Source organism: Marmota monax, unplaced genomic scaffold (assembly GCF_021218885.2).
Source record: "Marmota monax isolate L192 unplaced genomic scaffold, Marmota_monax_Labrador192_F-V1.1 WCK01_AAM20220418_F8-fsc00035, whole genome shotgun sequence".
NCBI classification, from domain to species: Eukaryota; Metazoa; Chordata; class Mammalia; order Rodentia; family Sciuridae; genus Marmota; species Marmota monax.
This window is the reverse complement of record NW_026691961.1, coordinates 1,506,158-1,525,063: the sequence shown is the minus strand read 5'-3', so window position 1 is coordinate 1,525,063 and position 18,906 is coordinate 1,506,158. Positions and strand designations below refer to the sequence as shown.

The following is an 18,906-nucleotide window of genomic DNA, read 5'->3' as shown; positions in this document are numbered from 1 at the left end:
TCTGATTTCTCACTAAGACAATTTGTCCATGAGTGTTTGCTGAATTAGTAAATGACATTATACATCTCATTATTATAATGAAATTATACAACATTGATATGGATGGAGTATGAACAGTTTTCAACATTTTAGGAAAATATCCATATTGTTAAATTTGGGTGCATAATTCTTTAATATATGATTCCAATGTGTAAAATGTGAAGATAAAGTAAAAAAAAAGATAAAATAAGTATACCAAATTTTTAATGGTAGTGTCTTCTCTGGGTGGTAGGATTATTTTTATTTTATTTACACATTTATATTATCTGTGTTGTCTGCATTTATTATGTTTTAATCAGGAGAATGGCTATGGCAATAATAATGATTGACTAATTTGTTGTAAATTTTGTGGGGTTTTTTCCTGATCTCTCCAGTTTGGAGTTTGCTGTTTAACCTATATACGTAGAAACATAAAAGTTTCTCATTATAATAATGATTGAACTAAAAAGTGAAAGGATCACAAAATCTTTCTTGGGTTTATTGTACACTGCTATACTGATGTATGTGTATGTACACTTGTTAATCTTGAGACATGTAGAAAATAATATACAGAAACTTTTCATTCTAATCATGAAATAGAGGGAACAGAATCTAATTTTGGCTCAAAATATAGAGAAAATTTTGACAGAAACTTCCACAATGGAGAATTTTCTGTTCTCATGTGGTTGGGTTCATAAACTGAAGGATTTTTGGAGTGATTAAACATCTAAACATAAAATCCTAAGAAATCTCAGAAAAACTATTTTTCAGAAGCTTTATACCATCACATTATAACTACCCAATGTTATATACTTCCCCTGGTTATGTGAGTGGACAGTTTTCTCCCAGTCCCAAAATTTTCTCTACATATCTTGATTTAGTGTGTTTCATGGGAATAATGCCCTACATTAAATAAATTAAATATTAACTACCAGTGAACATTAATATATAAAATGTCAATTGATAATTTTACCAGAAATTCAGGAAGCAGTTTGATACAGCAACTTGCTAGTGTTTTTGTTTTGTTTTGTTTTCTTCACATGTTCCACATTTTTATGGTTTGTTAGTGGGGCATGGAAACTACCATTTCATTAAGAAATAAGCTGTATTTTTTTCCACTGCCAAGAACAGAAAATATATAAGTAGAATAATCTGTTTTACTGCTAGCTCTTTCTTTGCTTCTATTTCTTCTAGTTTTGAAGACCTGTTTTTGGAAATAGAACAAAGAAAGACAGAGCTGGGCATCGCTGGCTTTGGTATTTCTATGACTACCTTGGAAGAAGTTTTCTTCAAGTAAGTAATAATAATGAAAAAGGGCAGAGCAAAACTTCCTACAAGTATATAAATATGTGATACACACGGAGTAAGGAGGTTAGAGACAAACATCCAAATAAAAAGCCCATGTAAGTCTTTAATGCTATCAATTACTATGGGGAACTTACTCTCCTATTATACTATGAATTCTAGTACCCTGTTTGATTATACCTGTCAGTTTCTTCCATGGAGTTGTAAACCCACAGAGGACAAATTAACCATGTGCTCACTTGCTGGATAAACTAACCCAGATAATTAGATTGCCTGGACTAGGAAATTGAGAAAATAAATCTATGGCACTAATATAAGCTTAAAATATAATAAAAAATAAAATCTGTAAATATTATTATTATTTCTTAGAATATAGATTTAACAACCACTGTCTTCTCAAAACAAAAGGATAATGTCTTAGATCTTTTACTTGACGAAGTTGTTTATTTTATCTATTGGGGGGTGGGGGGAGTGTATCTCAGTGGTCAAAGGACTTGCCCAAGATGCCTGAGGCCCTGAGTTCGTTCTCCAGCAACACATATGCACGCACGCACACACACATGCACAAAAAAAGAAAGAAAAGTAAATTTTACTGTCATTGATGTTAACATTGCATAATCATCATTAAAAAATGTTTGCTTCAATTTGTGAAAATCTTTGATGGATTGGGTATTTGGGAACCACTGTTATAGCTAAAATTATTATAATTTCTTATCTATTTGTGTGTGTGTGTGTGTGTGTGTGTGTGTGTAGGGTCAGTAATCTGGCAAACTACAAAGTGAATGAGGAGGCTCTCCAGATGTCTTCTGAACCAACCACAAATACAAATGAAAACAATCAGAATGTGAATGCATCCAGAAATTCTGAAAGATCTGCACCTGACACGAATAAAAATTCTGATACATCATTTAATACTGGGGTGAGCATCTTCACTAAGAATATAATGACAGAATAAAAGAAGTACACTTCATTAAAATATTTTAACTCAGGATCTTGAGTTTAGAATTTATAGTTTAGAAAGCCCAATAATGTAGGGAACAATTTGTAAAGCAATCCTATTAATTTTTCTACCTCAAACATAAAATACTATAGGCAAAAATCAGATTTTATTTTCACCATTGTTATTCCTTAGGATATTTCTTATGTCAGTTTTCATAACTGTTAGTTCATTCTGAATTGAAAAAGGGTCCTGTTAAAATTTGTTTTTTATATCCCTATTCACACACATAGAAGACATTTAAATTTATGCATTGGACTGCATTGTTACTGCCTAAGATCTATTTCCAATTCATCATATTCCTTCACCAGTGTGGGAATTCTCACTGAAGTGCCTAGCATTTATCTTGGTCTCCTAATTTCTCTTCCTTCCAATTTTTTGTTTTTTATTTTTGATGAGGGGTTCTGAGGAAGAGAATACATTTATCCAAGTTGCTTATTAGGCATGTCTTCACTGTGGGGCTTATGAGCCAGTTGTGAAGCAAAGCGGGTAATGCAAGGGAGTGTGGAATTTTTTTTTTTTTTGTACCAGGAATTGAACTCAGGAACACATAACCACTGAGCCACATTCCAGCCCTTTTTTAAAAAAAAATTTATTTTGAGACAGAGTCTCACTAAGTTGCTTAGGGCCTCCCCAAGTTGCTGAGGCTGGCCTTGTTGTCCTCCTGCCTAAGCCTCCTGAGCCACTGGGGTTATAGTCATGTGCCATCATACCCAACTGAAAGTGTGGAATTTTGAGCTAGACAGAACTATACTCCCGCTCTATCATTTACAGGCCGTTTGTCCTTGGCAAAGACATTTAGTACTTCTGAGTTTCAATTTCATTCTGTCTGAGACTATTTCAATGAGTTAAAAATACTAATTGTGAACTGTACAATGTTTGACATGAATTGGGTACTTAGGAATTGTCATTTCCTCCTTTCCCCACTTGTACATTTCTACTCCTCTGGCATTCTTCCCTATTTCCCCCTCTTGAAACATGCAGATGAATGACAATTTGACAGATCAGTCTAGAAAAGTAGTTGATTCCTCGACACATTTTTAGTTCTAGGAATATATCTTAATAAACAGTCTTTTAAAAGCTAGAAGTCACTTTTTTCCTACCATGAACACAATGTGAGGGGATTCTCCTTCTTGACTTATTTCTAGTCAGAGATGGCCTCAAAGCTGCTCATTTTATTCGGAATATATTGGTTGATTAATTAGGGATGTTTTCTCACTTTGTATCATTCATGGGGTATTCAAATATTGAGGGAAATAGGATAAGCATGTTTCTAGACCATTGGTTATATAGTCATGTAATATGCTTAATGTGTTTTTCTTTTAACTTTTTGACATTTTCAAATTAAGTCTCTACATTTGAAACAAGGGGTTCCATTGTCAATCTGAAAACATACACAATGAACTATGTATTGCCCCCAAAGTCTGGAGAAAGCTGTATATTTATGCACATTTTTTAAATATTAATGATTGCCCTCATTATTTTAAAATTAGAGGTTGGAGAAAACATATTGAGCATATTGCAATTTCAAAATAAACTTCTCCTCTGTTTCCTAACTTGCCACAATCCTGTTGATCACATAAATTAAAACCAGATAATAGAAACCTATTATGTATGCACATGCACATTGCCTCTGAATGTTTCCTTTACAAAATGAAGATATGATTGACAGATAGTGGTTTAATATGAAGAAAGATAGATGTATTGTTCTGTGCAAGAGAATGTTAATAATACATTAATGATAGATAAAAATCATCCTTTTGAGACTTTTGTTATTATTAGGTTAGAGCCAAGCCAGTCCTTTTAATGAACACATTATACAGATAGTAAATTTTACTTGTATGTGTGTATACAAAGTGTGTACATCTCTTATCCTAAGATTTGAAACATTCCATGCTGGTCCGTGATCTCTGTAATGCCACCTTTCTCTCCTCTACAGTTGGCTCTTCACAAGCAGCAGTTCCATGCCATGCTCTTAAAGCGGGTAGGATTCAATCGGCGCAACTGGAAAATATTATTGCTTCAAATCGGGGCACTTGTGGGTTTCATGTATCTTCAGATGAGAAGAACGACTGTTCCACCAACACTGGATGAGCCTGCCAGGGAAATGGATTTAGGACAATATGGTGAAACCATTGTGCCTTTCTCAGTTTCTGGAAGTTCTAATTTAACTGAGAATTTTAAAAAAAATCTTGAGATCATTCTAACGGATAAGAAACAAAAACTTAAAGAAGTACAAGGTAAGGCTCTTTAAAAATAAAAAGACTGCTAGTAAATGAAGACCAGCTTGTATTACTTTACAAGAAAGGACTCAACTGGAATATTGAGGTACTTGATTATTTATTTTTTCATAGTAGCCAATCTCATGAAGGCAGCCAAATCTGAGGCAGGAATCATCTTTCAAGCAAGTATTGAATACATGCTTTTGGCAAGAGCTTTTCTAAATACCTGAATGATCTAAATTTTGATAACCACATTTGCTAAAGTGGAAGACATTGAAGTTTGAAAATATTCAGTAAGTTGTCCCAAATCATGTATCTAGTACATATTAGAGCAGGGAATGAACGTTCAGGCTGCCTAGCTAGAGGCTACTATCTCAACCACTTGCTAGGTTAAATCATTTCTGAAGGAAACAACTGGATCCTCTTCCAAGATAGGTTATTTCCTGCCAGATACTTTATTTTTATTTATTTCAGCCATTGCTTTTATTTACAACATTACTTTAGGTAATTATATAACCTGTGCAGTTTAGAGGCAGCCAATACTGGTAAATTGGTGGTGGAGTGTATGGTGGGGGTGCCTTTCAAGAAGAATATATCCATAAAGAACATATCCATAAAGGATTTGTTCTTTTTTTCCCTTTAGGTTTTATTGTGAGAAATGAAATTGCTTTTGGAAATACTGGATGTTACTTATACCACTATCCTGACTTTACAACCAATACATCAGACTGGGTAGCATAAAAACTGTCAATAAATCATATATCCCCTTTCCTCTCTCATTACAAGAGCACTATAGATGAGTGCTTATTAATCGAAAATCAAATAGTTGTTCAGAAGAGAACAGGGAATAGAAGAGAAAGAAAATGAATTTCTCTGATTCATAATGTAATTCTTTTTTACTGTATTATATTACTCATATAAAAAATTTAAAAACTATGCTTCAAACATACATCAGTAATAAGATTATCCAGTTAAATATTTTTCTTTGTTTATTCTTTGAGTACCTTGGACTTGTCTTAATTTAAAATCAGGCAGTTTTTTTTTCACACACAAAAAATGGTGGACTAGGAAGCTCTGTGTATTCATCCCACTACAAAAATACTAGTAAACAACAGCAGACTAAGAACAATTTTACAGACGTTCTGGAGGCCAGTCAAGGGTCCTACCCAATTTTTAAAAAGACACTAAAAAACTTGTGTGGCACTTTTGCTCATTCTTGCCCCACCCCACCTGGCAAGGCAGACTTGTGACATGTAACTGGTGGGAGATGTTAGCAGCAGAACACAGTAGAACATTCAAGGCTCTACAAAGGAGCAAAGGTAAGACTTAGAGGGGAATTAAGATATTTAGAGGCAGCCAATACTGGGAAATTGGTGGTGGAGTGTGTGATGGAGGTGCCTTTCAAGAAGAACATATCCAGAAAGGTCTGAGAACAATTGAAGCCTTAATTTTGGTCTAATTAGTGAAGTTATTTGCCTGCATGGATGTAGTCAGCAAAGGCTGGGAGAGTGGTTGCTTTTGAAAATACCTAATTTTCATCAAAAGATCAGAAGATATACTGGGTGTATATTGAGATACTAACACAAGAAGCTAAATAAACTCCAAGTAGAACACGTTTAAAAAGACCCACACAGAGAATTTTCGAAATGGCAAGAGTAAATTGCCTCATCACAAACAAAAGGTTCTCCATAAAATTAACAGATTTTTCAGCAAAAGTCCTTCAGGTCAAAAGTCAGTGGGATGAATTTAACATGCTGAAAAATACTTTTAAATGTGTCAGCCAGGAATTCTATCCAGCAAAACTGTCATTCAAAATGAGAGAGGAAGGGTTAGTGGACCTGCAGTATGTGAAGGGGTAGTTTGTATGTCAGGAGCAAGGAGAAGGGACAGAACTGTGAAGGAGTAGAATTTTTGTTTCTGTATGTGATTGAAGTTAATTTAGTATCAGTTTAAAATACAGGATGTTATTTGTAATACCCTTGGTAAACAGAAAGAAAACATCTATAAAGGATACACAAAAAGAAATGAAAAGGGAATCAAAACATATCAGGAGAAAAGCAGTAAAGAAGAATATAAGGATAGAGAAAAATTAAGACATGCAACAAAATAGAAATTATTATTCTTTATTAGAATTACTATAAATGTAAATGTATTAAAATTTCCATTTAAGCCAAACGCAGTAGTGCACACCTGTAATCCCTGTGACTTGGAAGCTGAGTCACGAGGATCTCAAGTTCTAGGCCAGTCTCAGCAACTTAGTGAGTCTCTGTATCAAAATTTAAAAAGTTAAAAGGACTAGGGATGTAGCTCAGTGGTAAAGTATCCCTGGATTCAATCCAATACAAAAAATGTTTTCCAATTAAAAGACCCATATTGGCAGGCTGCATAAAAAACAGAAGCCAAATATGCTGTCCACAGAGATTGACTTTAACACGTGAAGGCTACAAGTAAAAAGATGGCACATGTGAACAGAACCACAGAGAACAGATCTACTTTACTAATACTAGAGTAGACTTTAACTCAAAACTGTTATAAAGAACATTAGATAGTGATTAAAGGGGGAAATTATAATAATCATAAATGTCATTCTTGATATCAGAATATATATCAAGTAAACATTCAAAGGAAAAGTAACTCCACAATAATAGTAGGAGACTTTCAATAATAGTCCCACTTTTAGTAGTAGACATATGAACAGCAGACAGACCAAATGTACCTAACAGACATATGCAGAAATGTCCAATCAACCACAGAAGGACAGATGTATTTTCTCATGTGCATGAGGAGTGTTACTCAATATAAACTAAGTGTTGTGCCACAAAAGTCTTAAAGATAAATTGAAATCATATCAAGTATCTTTTGTGTCCACAATGGAATGAAACTAGAAATCAATAACATTAAGAAATTCAGAAAATTTACACATGTAATAAAAATAAACAGCACACCCTTAATCATAGGGTAAAAGTCAAAATTGTAAGGGAAAAAACTTCTTAAGTGAAAATAAAGACATGTGATATCAAAACTTGTGGCATGTAGCCAAAGCAGTTCTAATTTAATGCTTAAATTTAAAAAAGAGGAAACCCCTAAATCAGCAAACCTAACCTTACAAATAAAGTAATTGGAAGAACAAACTAAGCCCTAAGCCAGCATAAGGAAGGAAATAATAAAGGTTGAAGTAGAGAGAACCAAAAAGACTAGGAAAACAAGAGGAAAAAGGTCAACAAAACCAAAGATTTTTTTTAAAGATCAAGAAATTTGAGACACATATTTTAAAAAGGAAAAAAAGAAGAAGACTCAATAATCAGAAATGGAAGGACATTACTTCTAATCTTACAAAATAAAAGGATTATACTAGAGTACTCTGAAAAATTGTACATCAAAAAATGATAAGATAAACTATATAAATCGGACAAATTTCTAGTAATGCACAAGCTACCAAGACTTAACCAATGAAGAAATATAAAGTCTCAATAAACTATAACTGGTAAGGATTGAATCAGTAATCAAAATTCTCCCAATTAGAAGCAGCCCTGTTATGGAGTGATGTTCAGCTTTCCATCTGGATTTTAAAATAATAATAGTGGATGGTAACTGTTATTTTTGGGTATGAGGTGTCCCCCCCAAAAGCTCCTCTGTGGATGCAAGAGTGTTTGGAAGTGAAATGATTGGATTGTGAGAACTGCAACCTAATCAGTCCATACTAGATTGAAGGGACTACTGGGTGGTAATCGTGGGCAGATGGGATGTGGCTGAAGAAGGTAGGTTACTGGGGGCTTGCCCTGAAAGCGTTCATCTTCCCTGTGGCCCTTCCTCTGCAAGCAGAGCAGCTTTCCCTTGGCCACACCCTTCTGCCATGTTGTGCCTAATCTTGGGCCTAGAGCAATGGAGTCAGCTGACTGCAGACTGAATCTCTGAAAATGGGAGTCCAAAATAAACTTTTCCTCAACTAAAAATACCTGTTCTAGATAGGTATTTTGGTCACATCAGCACACAGCTGGCCAACACACAACCAAAGATCAGATGGCATCATTGGCCAGTTATACTATCCATTTAAAGAGGAATGAACACCAGTCTTCCTCAAACTCCTCAAAATTGAAAAGAAGTGAATACTTTTAATCTTATTCAATAAGGTCTGCATTGCTCTGGTACCAGAACAAAACAAGGGTATGGTAATAAAGAAAAACTGTAAATCAATATCCCTGATGAAATATTTATGCAGTAAATGGGGTGGTATCAAACTAAAAAGACTCAGAGCAAAGGAAACAATCAAGAACATAAAGAGGAAGCCTACAGAATGGGAGAAAATCTTTTCCACCTGCAGTTCAGATTGAGCATTAATCTCCAGATATATAAAGAACTCAAAAAACTTAACACACACACACACACACACACACAAACAATAAATGGGCAAAGGAACTGAATAGACACTTCACAGAAGAAGAACTGTGATTGATCAACTAGGATGTTCGATTAGTATATTTCAGTTTTGTTTTGTATTATTTATTTTTTTATCTCACTTATCTGTTTCCCTTCTTTCTCTCTTCTGCTGTCAGCCAATCTCTATTGTTTTTTCACTCTTCCTTTTAATTTTTTTACTTCTATTTTCTACCCTCTTCCATCATAATCAATCACATCCTACATCACTACTGTTCTTTCCCTATTCACCATTAAAAATTGTAAACCCTTTTACAAACTTACTGTTTTTACTGTGGGCAGTAACTGATCACATCATTTCTGTTTATTGTAAAAATTAACACTGTGTATGTCATAGCAGAAACTACTTGGTTTAATGCCATACATTGTTTGTATTGTTTGTTGTTATTATTTGTCTCCCCCTAAATAGTGAGGTCCTGGAATTATTCAGGAATACTATTAATCCACAGGGTAAATCTACTGCCTCAGATCCATAAGGTTATATGGTAGACACACAAACAACATGAAAAAGCAAGGGAAAAAATCATCCCAAACAAACCACAGTACTTCAGTAATAGACTCCATCAACACCACAGTGGAAGAAATGTCAGAGAAGGAATTTAGAAGGTTCATAGTTAAACTGATCTGTGAGGTAAAGGATAAGGTAAGGAGTGGAATCAGAAAATACAGAAAGTGAAAGATCAATAAAGAGAAAGCGATTCTGGAAAAAAAAAAAAGCAGAAATCCTCAAAATGAAGGAATCAATAAACCAAATTAAAAATTCAATGGAAGCATCTTCAATAGATTAGACTACTTGGCAATGAAGACAAAATATATAATCTTGAAAATAAAGTTGACTGGAGAAAAAATGTTAAGAGACCATGGCAAAGCTTCCAAAAGATATTTCCAATATGAAATGACCAAGTGTAAGATTTATTGAGATACATTGTTATGGTTTAGATATGGTGTCCTCCAAAAATCACACATGTAAGAAAATTCAAGAAGGTTCAGAAGAGAAAGAGTTGGGTTGTAAGAGTTTTAACTCAATCACTGCATTAATCCCCTGATAGGGATTAACTGAGTGGTAACTGAAGTACTAGGATGTAGCTGGAGGAGGTGGGCACTGGGGTGTGGCTTTGGGTATATATTTGTATCTAGAGAGTGTGGAGTCTCTGCTTTCTGATCATGATGCAAGCTGCTTCCCTCTGTCACACTGTCCCGTCATGATGTTCTGCCTCACCTCAAGCCCCAAGGAATGGAGACAGACTTCCTTGCTCTGAGACCTCTGAAACTGTGAGCCCTCAAATAAATTTTCTTCCTCTAGAGTTGTTCTGGTTGGGTCTTTCAGTTGTAGCAGCAAAGAAAGCTGACTAATACATAGGTGAAGTCTTGGAGATAGAAACCAGAGGAATACACAGTCTTTTCAATGACATAATATCAGAAAATTTCCCAAACCTTGAGATGAAATGTAAAATCAAATACAGGAGGCTTACAAGACCCCAAATACACAAAATTACAACAGACCTACATTATTATGAAAATGCCTAACATACAGAATAAGAATAGAATTTTAAATGCTGCCAGAGGAAAACTACAGGTCATATTTAGAGGGACACTAATGCAGATCTCAGCTGATTTCTCCACTCTAAAAGCTAGGAGATCTTGGACTAATACATATCAAGTTCTGAAAGAAAATGGATGCCTACCAAGAATACTATACCCAGAAAAATTAAGCTACAGAATTGACAATGAAATGAAACTTTCCATTATAAAAGTTAAAAGAATTCACAACTAGAAAGCCTGCAGTATAAAACATTTCATGAAGAAAAAATTAAAAGTGAAAGTGAAAACGAGAAAAGGGAGGCACTACACAAGAAGAATAGCCAATCAAAGGAAAACCTAATTCAAATTAAAAAATGAGAAAAAAACAAAATGACAGGGAATAAAAATCATATCTCGATAATAACATTGAATGTAAATGACCTAGACTCATCAATTAAGACCCGACAATATGCTGTCTCTAAGAGACTCACTTCATAGGCAAAGACATCCTCAGACCGAAGGTAAAAGAATGGGGAAAAACATCATTCAGTGGCTCTTCATAAATAAGCAGAGGTTTCTATCTTCATATCTGATAAAGTGGACTTCAAGCCAAAGCTGATCAGAAGGGACAAGGAAGCTCATTTCATACTTCTTAAAAGGATTATACATCAACAGGACATAGCCATTGTAAATAGTTATGCCCCAAACTATGAAGCATCTACACCCATCAAACAAACCCTCAATTCTAATATCAAGAATCAAATAGACCATAACACAATACTTCTGGACGGCTTTAACATGCTTCTCTCATCACTGGATAGTTCATCCAAACAAAAACTAAATAAAGAAGTAATATACCTAAAAATATAGTTAATAATTTAGATTTACCAGACACATATAGAATATTTCATCCATCAATGACTGAATATACTTTCTTTTCAGCAGCACACATATCCTTCTCTAAAATAGATCATATTTTAGGCCACAAAGCATCTCTTAGCAAATACAGAAAATAGAGATAATACCTTGCATTCTATTAGATCATAATGGAATGCAATTAGAAACCAGTGATTAAAAAACAGAAGCCTCTCTAACTATGAGGACTAAATAATATGTTATTGAATGACCATTGGAGAGCAGAAGAAATCAGGAATCAAAAAAAATTAAAGTTAAATGAGAATAATGACACAACATATCAAAATATCTTGGCATTATGAAGGCAGTTCTAAGAGGAAAGTTCATTGCATGAGCCCATTAAAAGAATAGGAAGTCACCAAATAAAATAAACTAACATGACATATCAAAGCCCTAGAAAAAGAGGAACAAATCAACACCAAAAGTAGTAGAAGATAGGAAATAATTAAAATCAGAGCCAAAATTCATTAAATTTTAAAAAAATCAAAAAATCAACAAAACAAAAACTTGAATTTTTGAAAACAAAATAAACTTGATAAACCCTTAGCCAAGCTAACCAAAGACAGACTCTAAAATTCATGATGAAAAATACTACTGAAATACAGATGATAATCAGAAACTATTTTGAAAAGAGATAAACCTGTTTGCTGACAACATAATTTCTGTATTTAGAAGACCCAAAAAACTCCACCAGAAAACTTCTAGAACTCATAAAAAAGTTCAGCAAAGTAGCAGGATATAAAATCAACACCATAAACTAACTGCATTTCTCTATACAAATGATGAATCAGCTGAAAGAGAAATTTTTACCCCTCACACATCAGATAGAGCAATAATCTCTAGGGTATATAAAGAACTCAAAAAGCTAAGCACCAAAAATAAATAAATAAATAAATAACCCAATCAACAAATGGGCCAAAGACCTGAATAGACACTTCTCAGAAAAGGATATAAAATCAATCAACAAATATATGAAAAGATGTTCATCATTGCTAGCAATTAGAGAAATGCAAATCAAAACTATCATCTCACTCCAGTCAGAATGGCAGCTATTATGAAGATAATAATAAGTGTTGGCGAGGATGTGGGAGAAAAGGTACACTCATACATTGCTGGTGGGACTGAAAATTTGTGCAGCCAATATGGAAAGCAGTATGGAGATTCCTTGGAAAATTGGGAATGGAACCACCATTTGACCCAGCTATCCTTCTACTTAGTTTATACCCAAAAGACTTAAAAACAGCATATTACAGGGACACAGCCACATCAATGTTTATAGCAGCACAATTCACAATAGCTAAATAGTGGGGTCAACCTAGATGCCCTTCAGTAAATGAATGGATAAAGAAAATATGGTATATATGCACAATGGAATATTATTAAGCATTAAAAGAGAATAAAATCATGTTATTTTCAGGTAAATGGATGAACTGTATACTGTATACTATCTGTATACTATCATGCTAAGTGAAATAAGTGATTTCTCAAAAAGCTAAGGGCAAATGTTCTCTCAAATGTTCTCACAATGCAGGGGAGGGAGAGAAGAACAGATGTTCATTGGGTTAGACAAAGGGGTATGAAGGGACAGAAGAGGGGATGGGAATAAGAAAGACAGTAGAATAAATGGGACCTATCTTCCCTTCGCTCTTATATATGAATGTGCAACCACTGAAATGCCACATCATTTACAACTGAAAGACTGGGATCCTAATTAGAATAAGCTATACTTATATATGTATGATGTTAACATATACTATACTGTCCTATATATCTAAAAAGAACAAATAAATTAAAAAAGCCATCATTACTATTTTAGACTTGACAGGTCATAGACAGTATGTCATCATGTTGTTGTGGTAGTAGTAGTTATTGTTCCTTCTTCCTCCTCCTCCAATTGAAAATGTAAGAATAATTTTTACCCTATCCACCTAAATAACAAATATTCAGCTATAATTTGATGGCCCCAACATAGAGCGTAAGACTTCTTCTATGAACTTTTCATTCTAGGTCTTAGATATTTATGTTGTGGCTACTGGGCAGTCTAGAAACTCCTCTGATGTGTACTTCATGAAACTTTGAAAGCTCTTGATAACTATAGCTCTCTGCTCAACTTTTTGCTATACTTCTTATCATCTTGATCTGCTGTGCTTATATTTCTAGAACTATATGGAAGAGAAAAGTAGTATAGATTGTTGGATTTAACTCTTTCAGATCTTTGCAGTTTCGAATCAATTGTCATAGTAATTTTCTGGTTCCTTCAGGTTTATTTTGTGGCTTTAATTTAGAGTTTTTCTTAAAAAGTTACATTCCCAGCCCTTGTTTATTATTTTTATTCATTCTTTTTTTTAGGCATAGACAGATATTTACGAATGTAGATACAAAAAGAAAGGTAGATACAAATTCAAAGAGGGATATGGTCTATCTAAACAGTGAGAATGCCCTTGTTTATTTCTATATTGAGAGGGTTGTGCTAAGTTCCCAAGACTGGCCTCAGACTTGCAATACTCCTGCCTCAGCTTCTTGAGTAGCTGGGATTACAGGAGGATTTGGTTTTCTATACACTGATCTGTCCAAGTAGGAAATGGCAGTCCTTCCAAATCAATTTTACTAGTGAAAGTTTTGAGAGGAAGAAAGAAATTTGAGAGAATACTTGGTGGACTGTATTTTCTCAGCAAAAAGATATGAGGTTTGTGTGGATTTGCAATGGAACAGACTTCTTGAGAAGAATGATCAAGACATGTCAGAACCACTGTGAATTATTGGATTCTCTCTCTCTCTCTCTGAAACACACAGGAAGTGGCCCTACTGTATGCTCAGCTCATAACTGGTAGTGTTTCCTCATTTCAGGTGATCTGCAGGAATACTTGGTGAAGAATAATGAATGCCTTTATTCATGCATTATTGCATTTTCCATTGAGATTACTAAAACCAACATCACAGCTGTCTTTTGGTTCAACAATGAAGCTTACCATTCACCATCCCTATCCCTTGCAGTATTAGACAACATTATTTTTAAAATACTTTCTGGCCCTAATGCTTCTATTACAGTCTCCAACAAACCACAGCCTAAATATATTTCTCATAAGAAATCTGAGATAAGGTATGTATGATTTTTTTTACTGTAATTAAGCTTTGGGCTTTAAGTGTACTACATTTTCCCTTTCTAACCATGTTATTAATAAAAAGTAATATTATTAGTAATCAATATTCACCACTTTGTTTTTACCAATGTGTCTCCTTTTTCCATTCTTTTGTAGAGAAACACCAGGACTCCAGATAGTCTTCACTTTGATTTTTGGTATGAGTATTTTTGTCAGTGGCTTCTGCCTCCTGACAGTGACTGAGAGAGTTAATAAAGCAAAACACATCCAGTTTCTGAGTGGGGTCTACACTTTTAACTTCTGGGTTTCTGCTATATTTTGGGATTTCATCATCTACATTTTTGGCTGCTGCTTACTTCTGGTGAGTGTTGGACACAGTATCTTGAGGACTCAGTCTCCCACATGCCACAGAAAATTTCCCCTTGGCTAATATCCTAGATGTAAATCTCTCAAGAAATATGAAAACACATTAACTAATCATGCCAGATAGTACATTGTAGGTTACATCTCATACTAATATTTTTCTCCCTTGCATTCCTTCTAAATAAAATTTCCCCATGTGCTGAAACAGAAATGTTAAGGAAGTTTCTAACATACTTGGTCACTGATACGTACTGGCCCCGAAGATGCTTTGCACATGGCAAGATCTGTCATAGTAGACGACCAGTCCTATACTCTATAAGGACAAATAATTTGCATTTATTTTTATCCTGCTTCTGGAGTTTCCCTATTTTTGTCATCTGTTGTGATTCTTGATTACACAAGAGATACTTGGACTCAGCTTTTGCAGTTTCCCTCTAGAGATTTTTAAATTTTTCTCCATAGATCATTCAAATGTGTGTGTGTGTGTGTGTGTGTGTGTGTCTGTGTGTCTGTGTGCGCGCTCGTGCCTGCCTTGTCTTGCCAATGTGTCAAGTGTGATCTAGATCGAGACACCTCATTGTTGAGGTGTCCACAGCCTTTGTGTGAATTCTGTTTTTGCTGTAGGAGTATATGTCCATGAGTGGAACCTCAGTGCCCATGGCTTTTCTTACTTTGGGCCTTGCTGTTAGACTGGGGCTTTTGCCTCTTCTATTCTTTGTATTAAAGTATTGGTGAAGTTTGAGTGTGGAGCAAGGTACACTTTCTCTTGGCTGGATTTAATTCAGCAGCAGTCTCTATTCAGAGCAACCATAAATTAACCATCTTGACTCTCCAACATTTGGATTTCTTGATGCTTTGTTTTATCATCTGAATAGCCTCTGCCTGCTGGAAAGGTAGCTAGCACTGTGTTTCAGTACAATCTAATTTTTCATTTGCACACATTTTGGTGTAGTTTGAAATTTTGCTTCATATAGTTTGTTTTATACAATTTCCTGTTTGAATGACCTGTTTTATCTTCCCATTCCTCCTTTTTCTACTAAGTGTTTGTTAAACATTATTTTCATGCTAGGCAAGTGCTTTACCACTGAGCCATATCCCATGACCAGGGTTTGTTATTTTGATATATGCACATAATGTGTAATGATCAAATTAGGGCAATTAGAATATGTATCACCTCAATCACTTACCATTTCTTTGTGCTGGGAACATTCAAAGACCTCTTCTACCTATTTTGAAATATTTAATAAAATTTTATTAACTATAGTCACCCTACTGTGCTCTCCACTTTCTATAGTAAATATCTAAATATTTTAAATATATCTGTATCATTTCTGCTTGTGTATGTATTTCCACTTTTTCATTTTTCTTTTAATATTTAATTGTGATCTTTGGCATGCCTTCTAATTTTTTATTGTGAACCACACATTATAGCCCTTTCAACAACAGCAGAAAAAGCCTCGGTCATTTTTGTTTCCAAATGGTGATTGTATTTATTCCATTTCTCTGGAGACTGAAATCGTGCGGTGATAGAAACAAAGCATCCATAACCTTAGTACCCAACTAGTTTTAACTAAATTATAATGATTTCTTTGTTGCTTTTTCTACTCCTTTAAAAACATTTTAATAGTCCTTCTCATTTAATCCCAATATTTCTCAATGATTCTGCCACTTAATTATTCAATGCTAAAAATAGACAACCAAGGAACTTTTGTAGAAACTATAATTAACAACTAATAAGATGATAATTTCTGGAAATTTATTTCCCTCCCCCATCTCTACAGTTCCTTTCTTTCCTTACATAGGTCCCCTCTAGCTTTGGCTTTCCCTGGGTGTTACTCAACTGAATGGCCAAGATGGGGAGAGTAGAAACAACAGGCAGAACCTAAGCATCAAGGGCAGTTACAGTGGGTCTCAGAATCTCAGTTTAAAGCTGCCAAAAGGGGAATCTTCTGATTTCAGCAAATATTGAGAGTGGGCTTATTGGGGGATTCGAGAAGAAAAAAAGAATGCACCCTGATCTTGTGTGAGTAGAACAAAATAAAATCTTTCCAAAAATAGAAAGGAGGAGCACAGTGGTTCTACTCACTGGTGAGCAAGCAGATCTTGCTGTTTTCATCAGCAAGATGATTTGATTGCAGAATAATACTGTGTCCTATTAAAAGAAGATTTTTTTTCCTTTGCTAAGTTTTCAGACTTGACTATTTTGGTATTACATAGTTTTCTTCACTTTGACTGTTATTTCTGTACTCTGTGTTTCAGGTGGTATTCATAATCACTAGATCGAATACATTGATCAAGAATGGGAACATAATGCACACAACATTCATCTTCATCCTGTTCGGCTGGTGTGTTATTCCCTTCACATACCTGTTAAGTTACTTGTATTCTAGTAGCACCGGTGCATACATTAAGCTCTTCACACTCCATGAAACTTTAGGCTTTCTAGGTGTTGTTGTGGATCTTGTAATAACCATCATGGAAGGTAAGGGCTTCATACAATTTCCCTTTTTCAGAGGTTTCCTGTGAATAAACAAACATGAGTTTGACAAGAACATTATAAAATTGTTTTGTTCTGGATTTCTGGGGAAAATATTTTTGTTAGTTATAAGGTAAAAAAATTTATTGAGTGACATTAATATTATAACATTATATTTACTATAATGCAAAAAATCATGCAACTAATATTATCACTAAACTAATCCCCTGTTTTCAAGGCCTTGTTTGCTCAGGATATGTACATTCTTTCCATTTTCCTCCTTTGCTCATAAGTTTCAAGGATAGCTTCCTGGACTGACAACAACCACAAATAGGAATGTTTTAGAGTATAGGCAGCTGCTACTCCTTTGTCAAAGCACCCTATAAACATTAATTTGGCATCTGTTAGTCAATCAACCACGCTTGGTCTTGCAGTCTTCTAATTCATTTCCTGACACTAGGCCTCAACCTTCCACCAATGAATTCCTTGAGTTACATGAAGACTACTTTAATACTGATTGCATGCCTTTTTATTAAACCCTATGAAAAAAAATTGATCTCTGACTAGTAGACTAAAATATGCAAAAAGTCTTACTGCTCATTCTTTGAATTAATCACATTGCTATCAATTAGTCTGTATTAGTTTTTAATGCTGTTGTAACAAATAACCACACATTTAGCAGTTTGGGTTTTTTTTAATTTTTAAAATTTATACAAATTTATTATCTTGAAAGTATGTAGATTAGAAGTCTGGGACAGATTTCACACGGCTAAAATCAAAATATCTGCAGGGATTCATCCCTTTCTTGAGGTCGTATGGGAGGATTTTGATGTGTTTTTGTTATTTATTTGACAGAACTCACCAGTAAATGCCTCAGGATCTAGAGTTCCCTTTGTGAGAGGTTTTGTTATTAATTATAGATTAAATTTCTTCAAGATATGTGGCTATTAAAATTTCTTATACCTTCCTGTGACACCATTGTGTGGTCTTTTTCTAAGAACACTTGCACTTTATCTACATTTTGAAACTATTGACATGAAGTTATTTATAATATTTCCTTATGATCCTTTAATGATCTTTTAAGGTCTCCTTTGGTCAGTTTTTTTTTTTTTTTTTTTTTTTTTTTTTGCCACTGTGACCTAAAGACCTGACAAGAACAATTTTAGAGGAGGACCAGTTTATTTGGTGCTCATAGTTTCAGAGGTCTCAATCCATAGATGGCTGGCTCCATTGCTCAGGACCCAAGGTGAGGCCAAACATCTTGATGGAAGAATGTGGTGGAGGAAAGCAGCTTGGGACATGATACCAGGAAGCAGTGAGAGACAGAGAGAGAGACTTACAGACCAGGGACAAACCAAAGTACACCCCAGTGACCCACCTCCTTCAGCCCAACCCCATCTGCCTATAGTTACCACACAGTTCATCCCAATCAGAGAATTAATGCACTAAGTAGGTTAAAACTTTACTAAACCATCATTTCACCTTTAAAATTTCTTGCATTGTGTCACATTTGAGCTTTGAGGGGACACCTCATATCTAAAACATAGCAAGGTT

At 34.6% G+C, this 18,906-nt stretch overlaps 1 protein-coding gene across 1 annotated transcript in view; it reads left to right on the top strand.

Moving 5' to 3' along the window:
• The window catches only part of LOC124093513 (phospholipid-transporting ATPase ABCA3-like), a 134,432-nt gene that overhangs the window by 84,077 nt on the left and 31,449 nt on the right, over nucleotides 1-18,906 (top strand). The window contains exons 17-22 of the mRNA XM_046445981.2: nucleotides 1,213-1,311; nucleotides 2,077-2,242; nucleotides 4,260-4,560; nucleotides 14,260-14,512; nucleotides 14,670-14,874; nucleotides 17,136-17,358. Coding sequence (XP_046301937.1) covers nucleotides 1,213-1,311; nucleotides 2,077-2,242; nucleotides 4,260-4,560; nucleotides 14,260-14,512; nucleotides 14,670-14,874; nucleotides 17,136-17,358 — 1,247 coding nt within the window. The remainder of the gene's footprint in view (nucleotides 1-1,212; nucleotides 1,312-2,076; nucleotides 2,243-4,259; nucleotides 4,561-14,259; nucleotides 14,513-14,669; nucleotides 14,875-17,135; nucleotides 17,359-18,906) is intronic.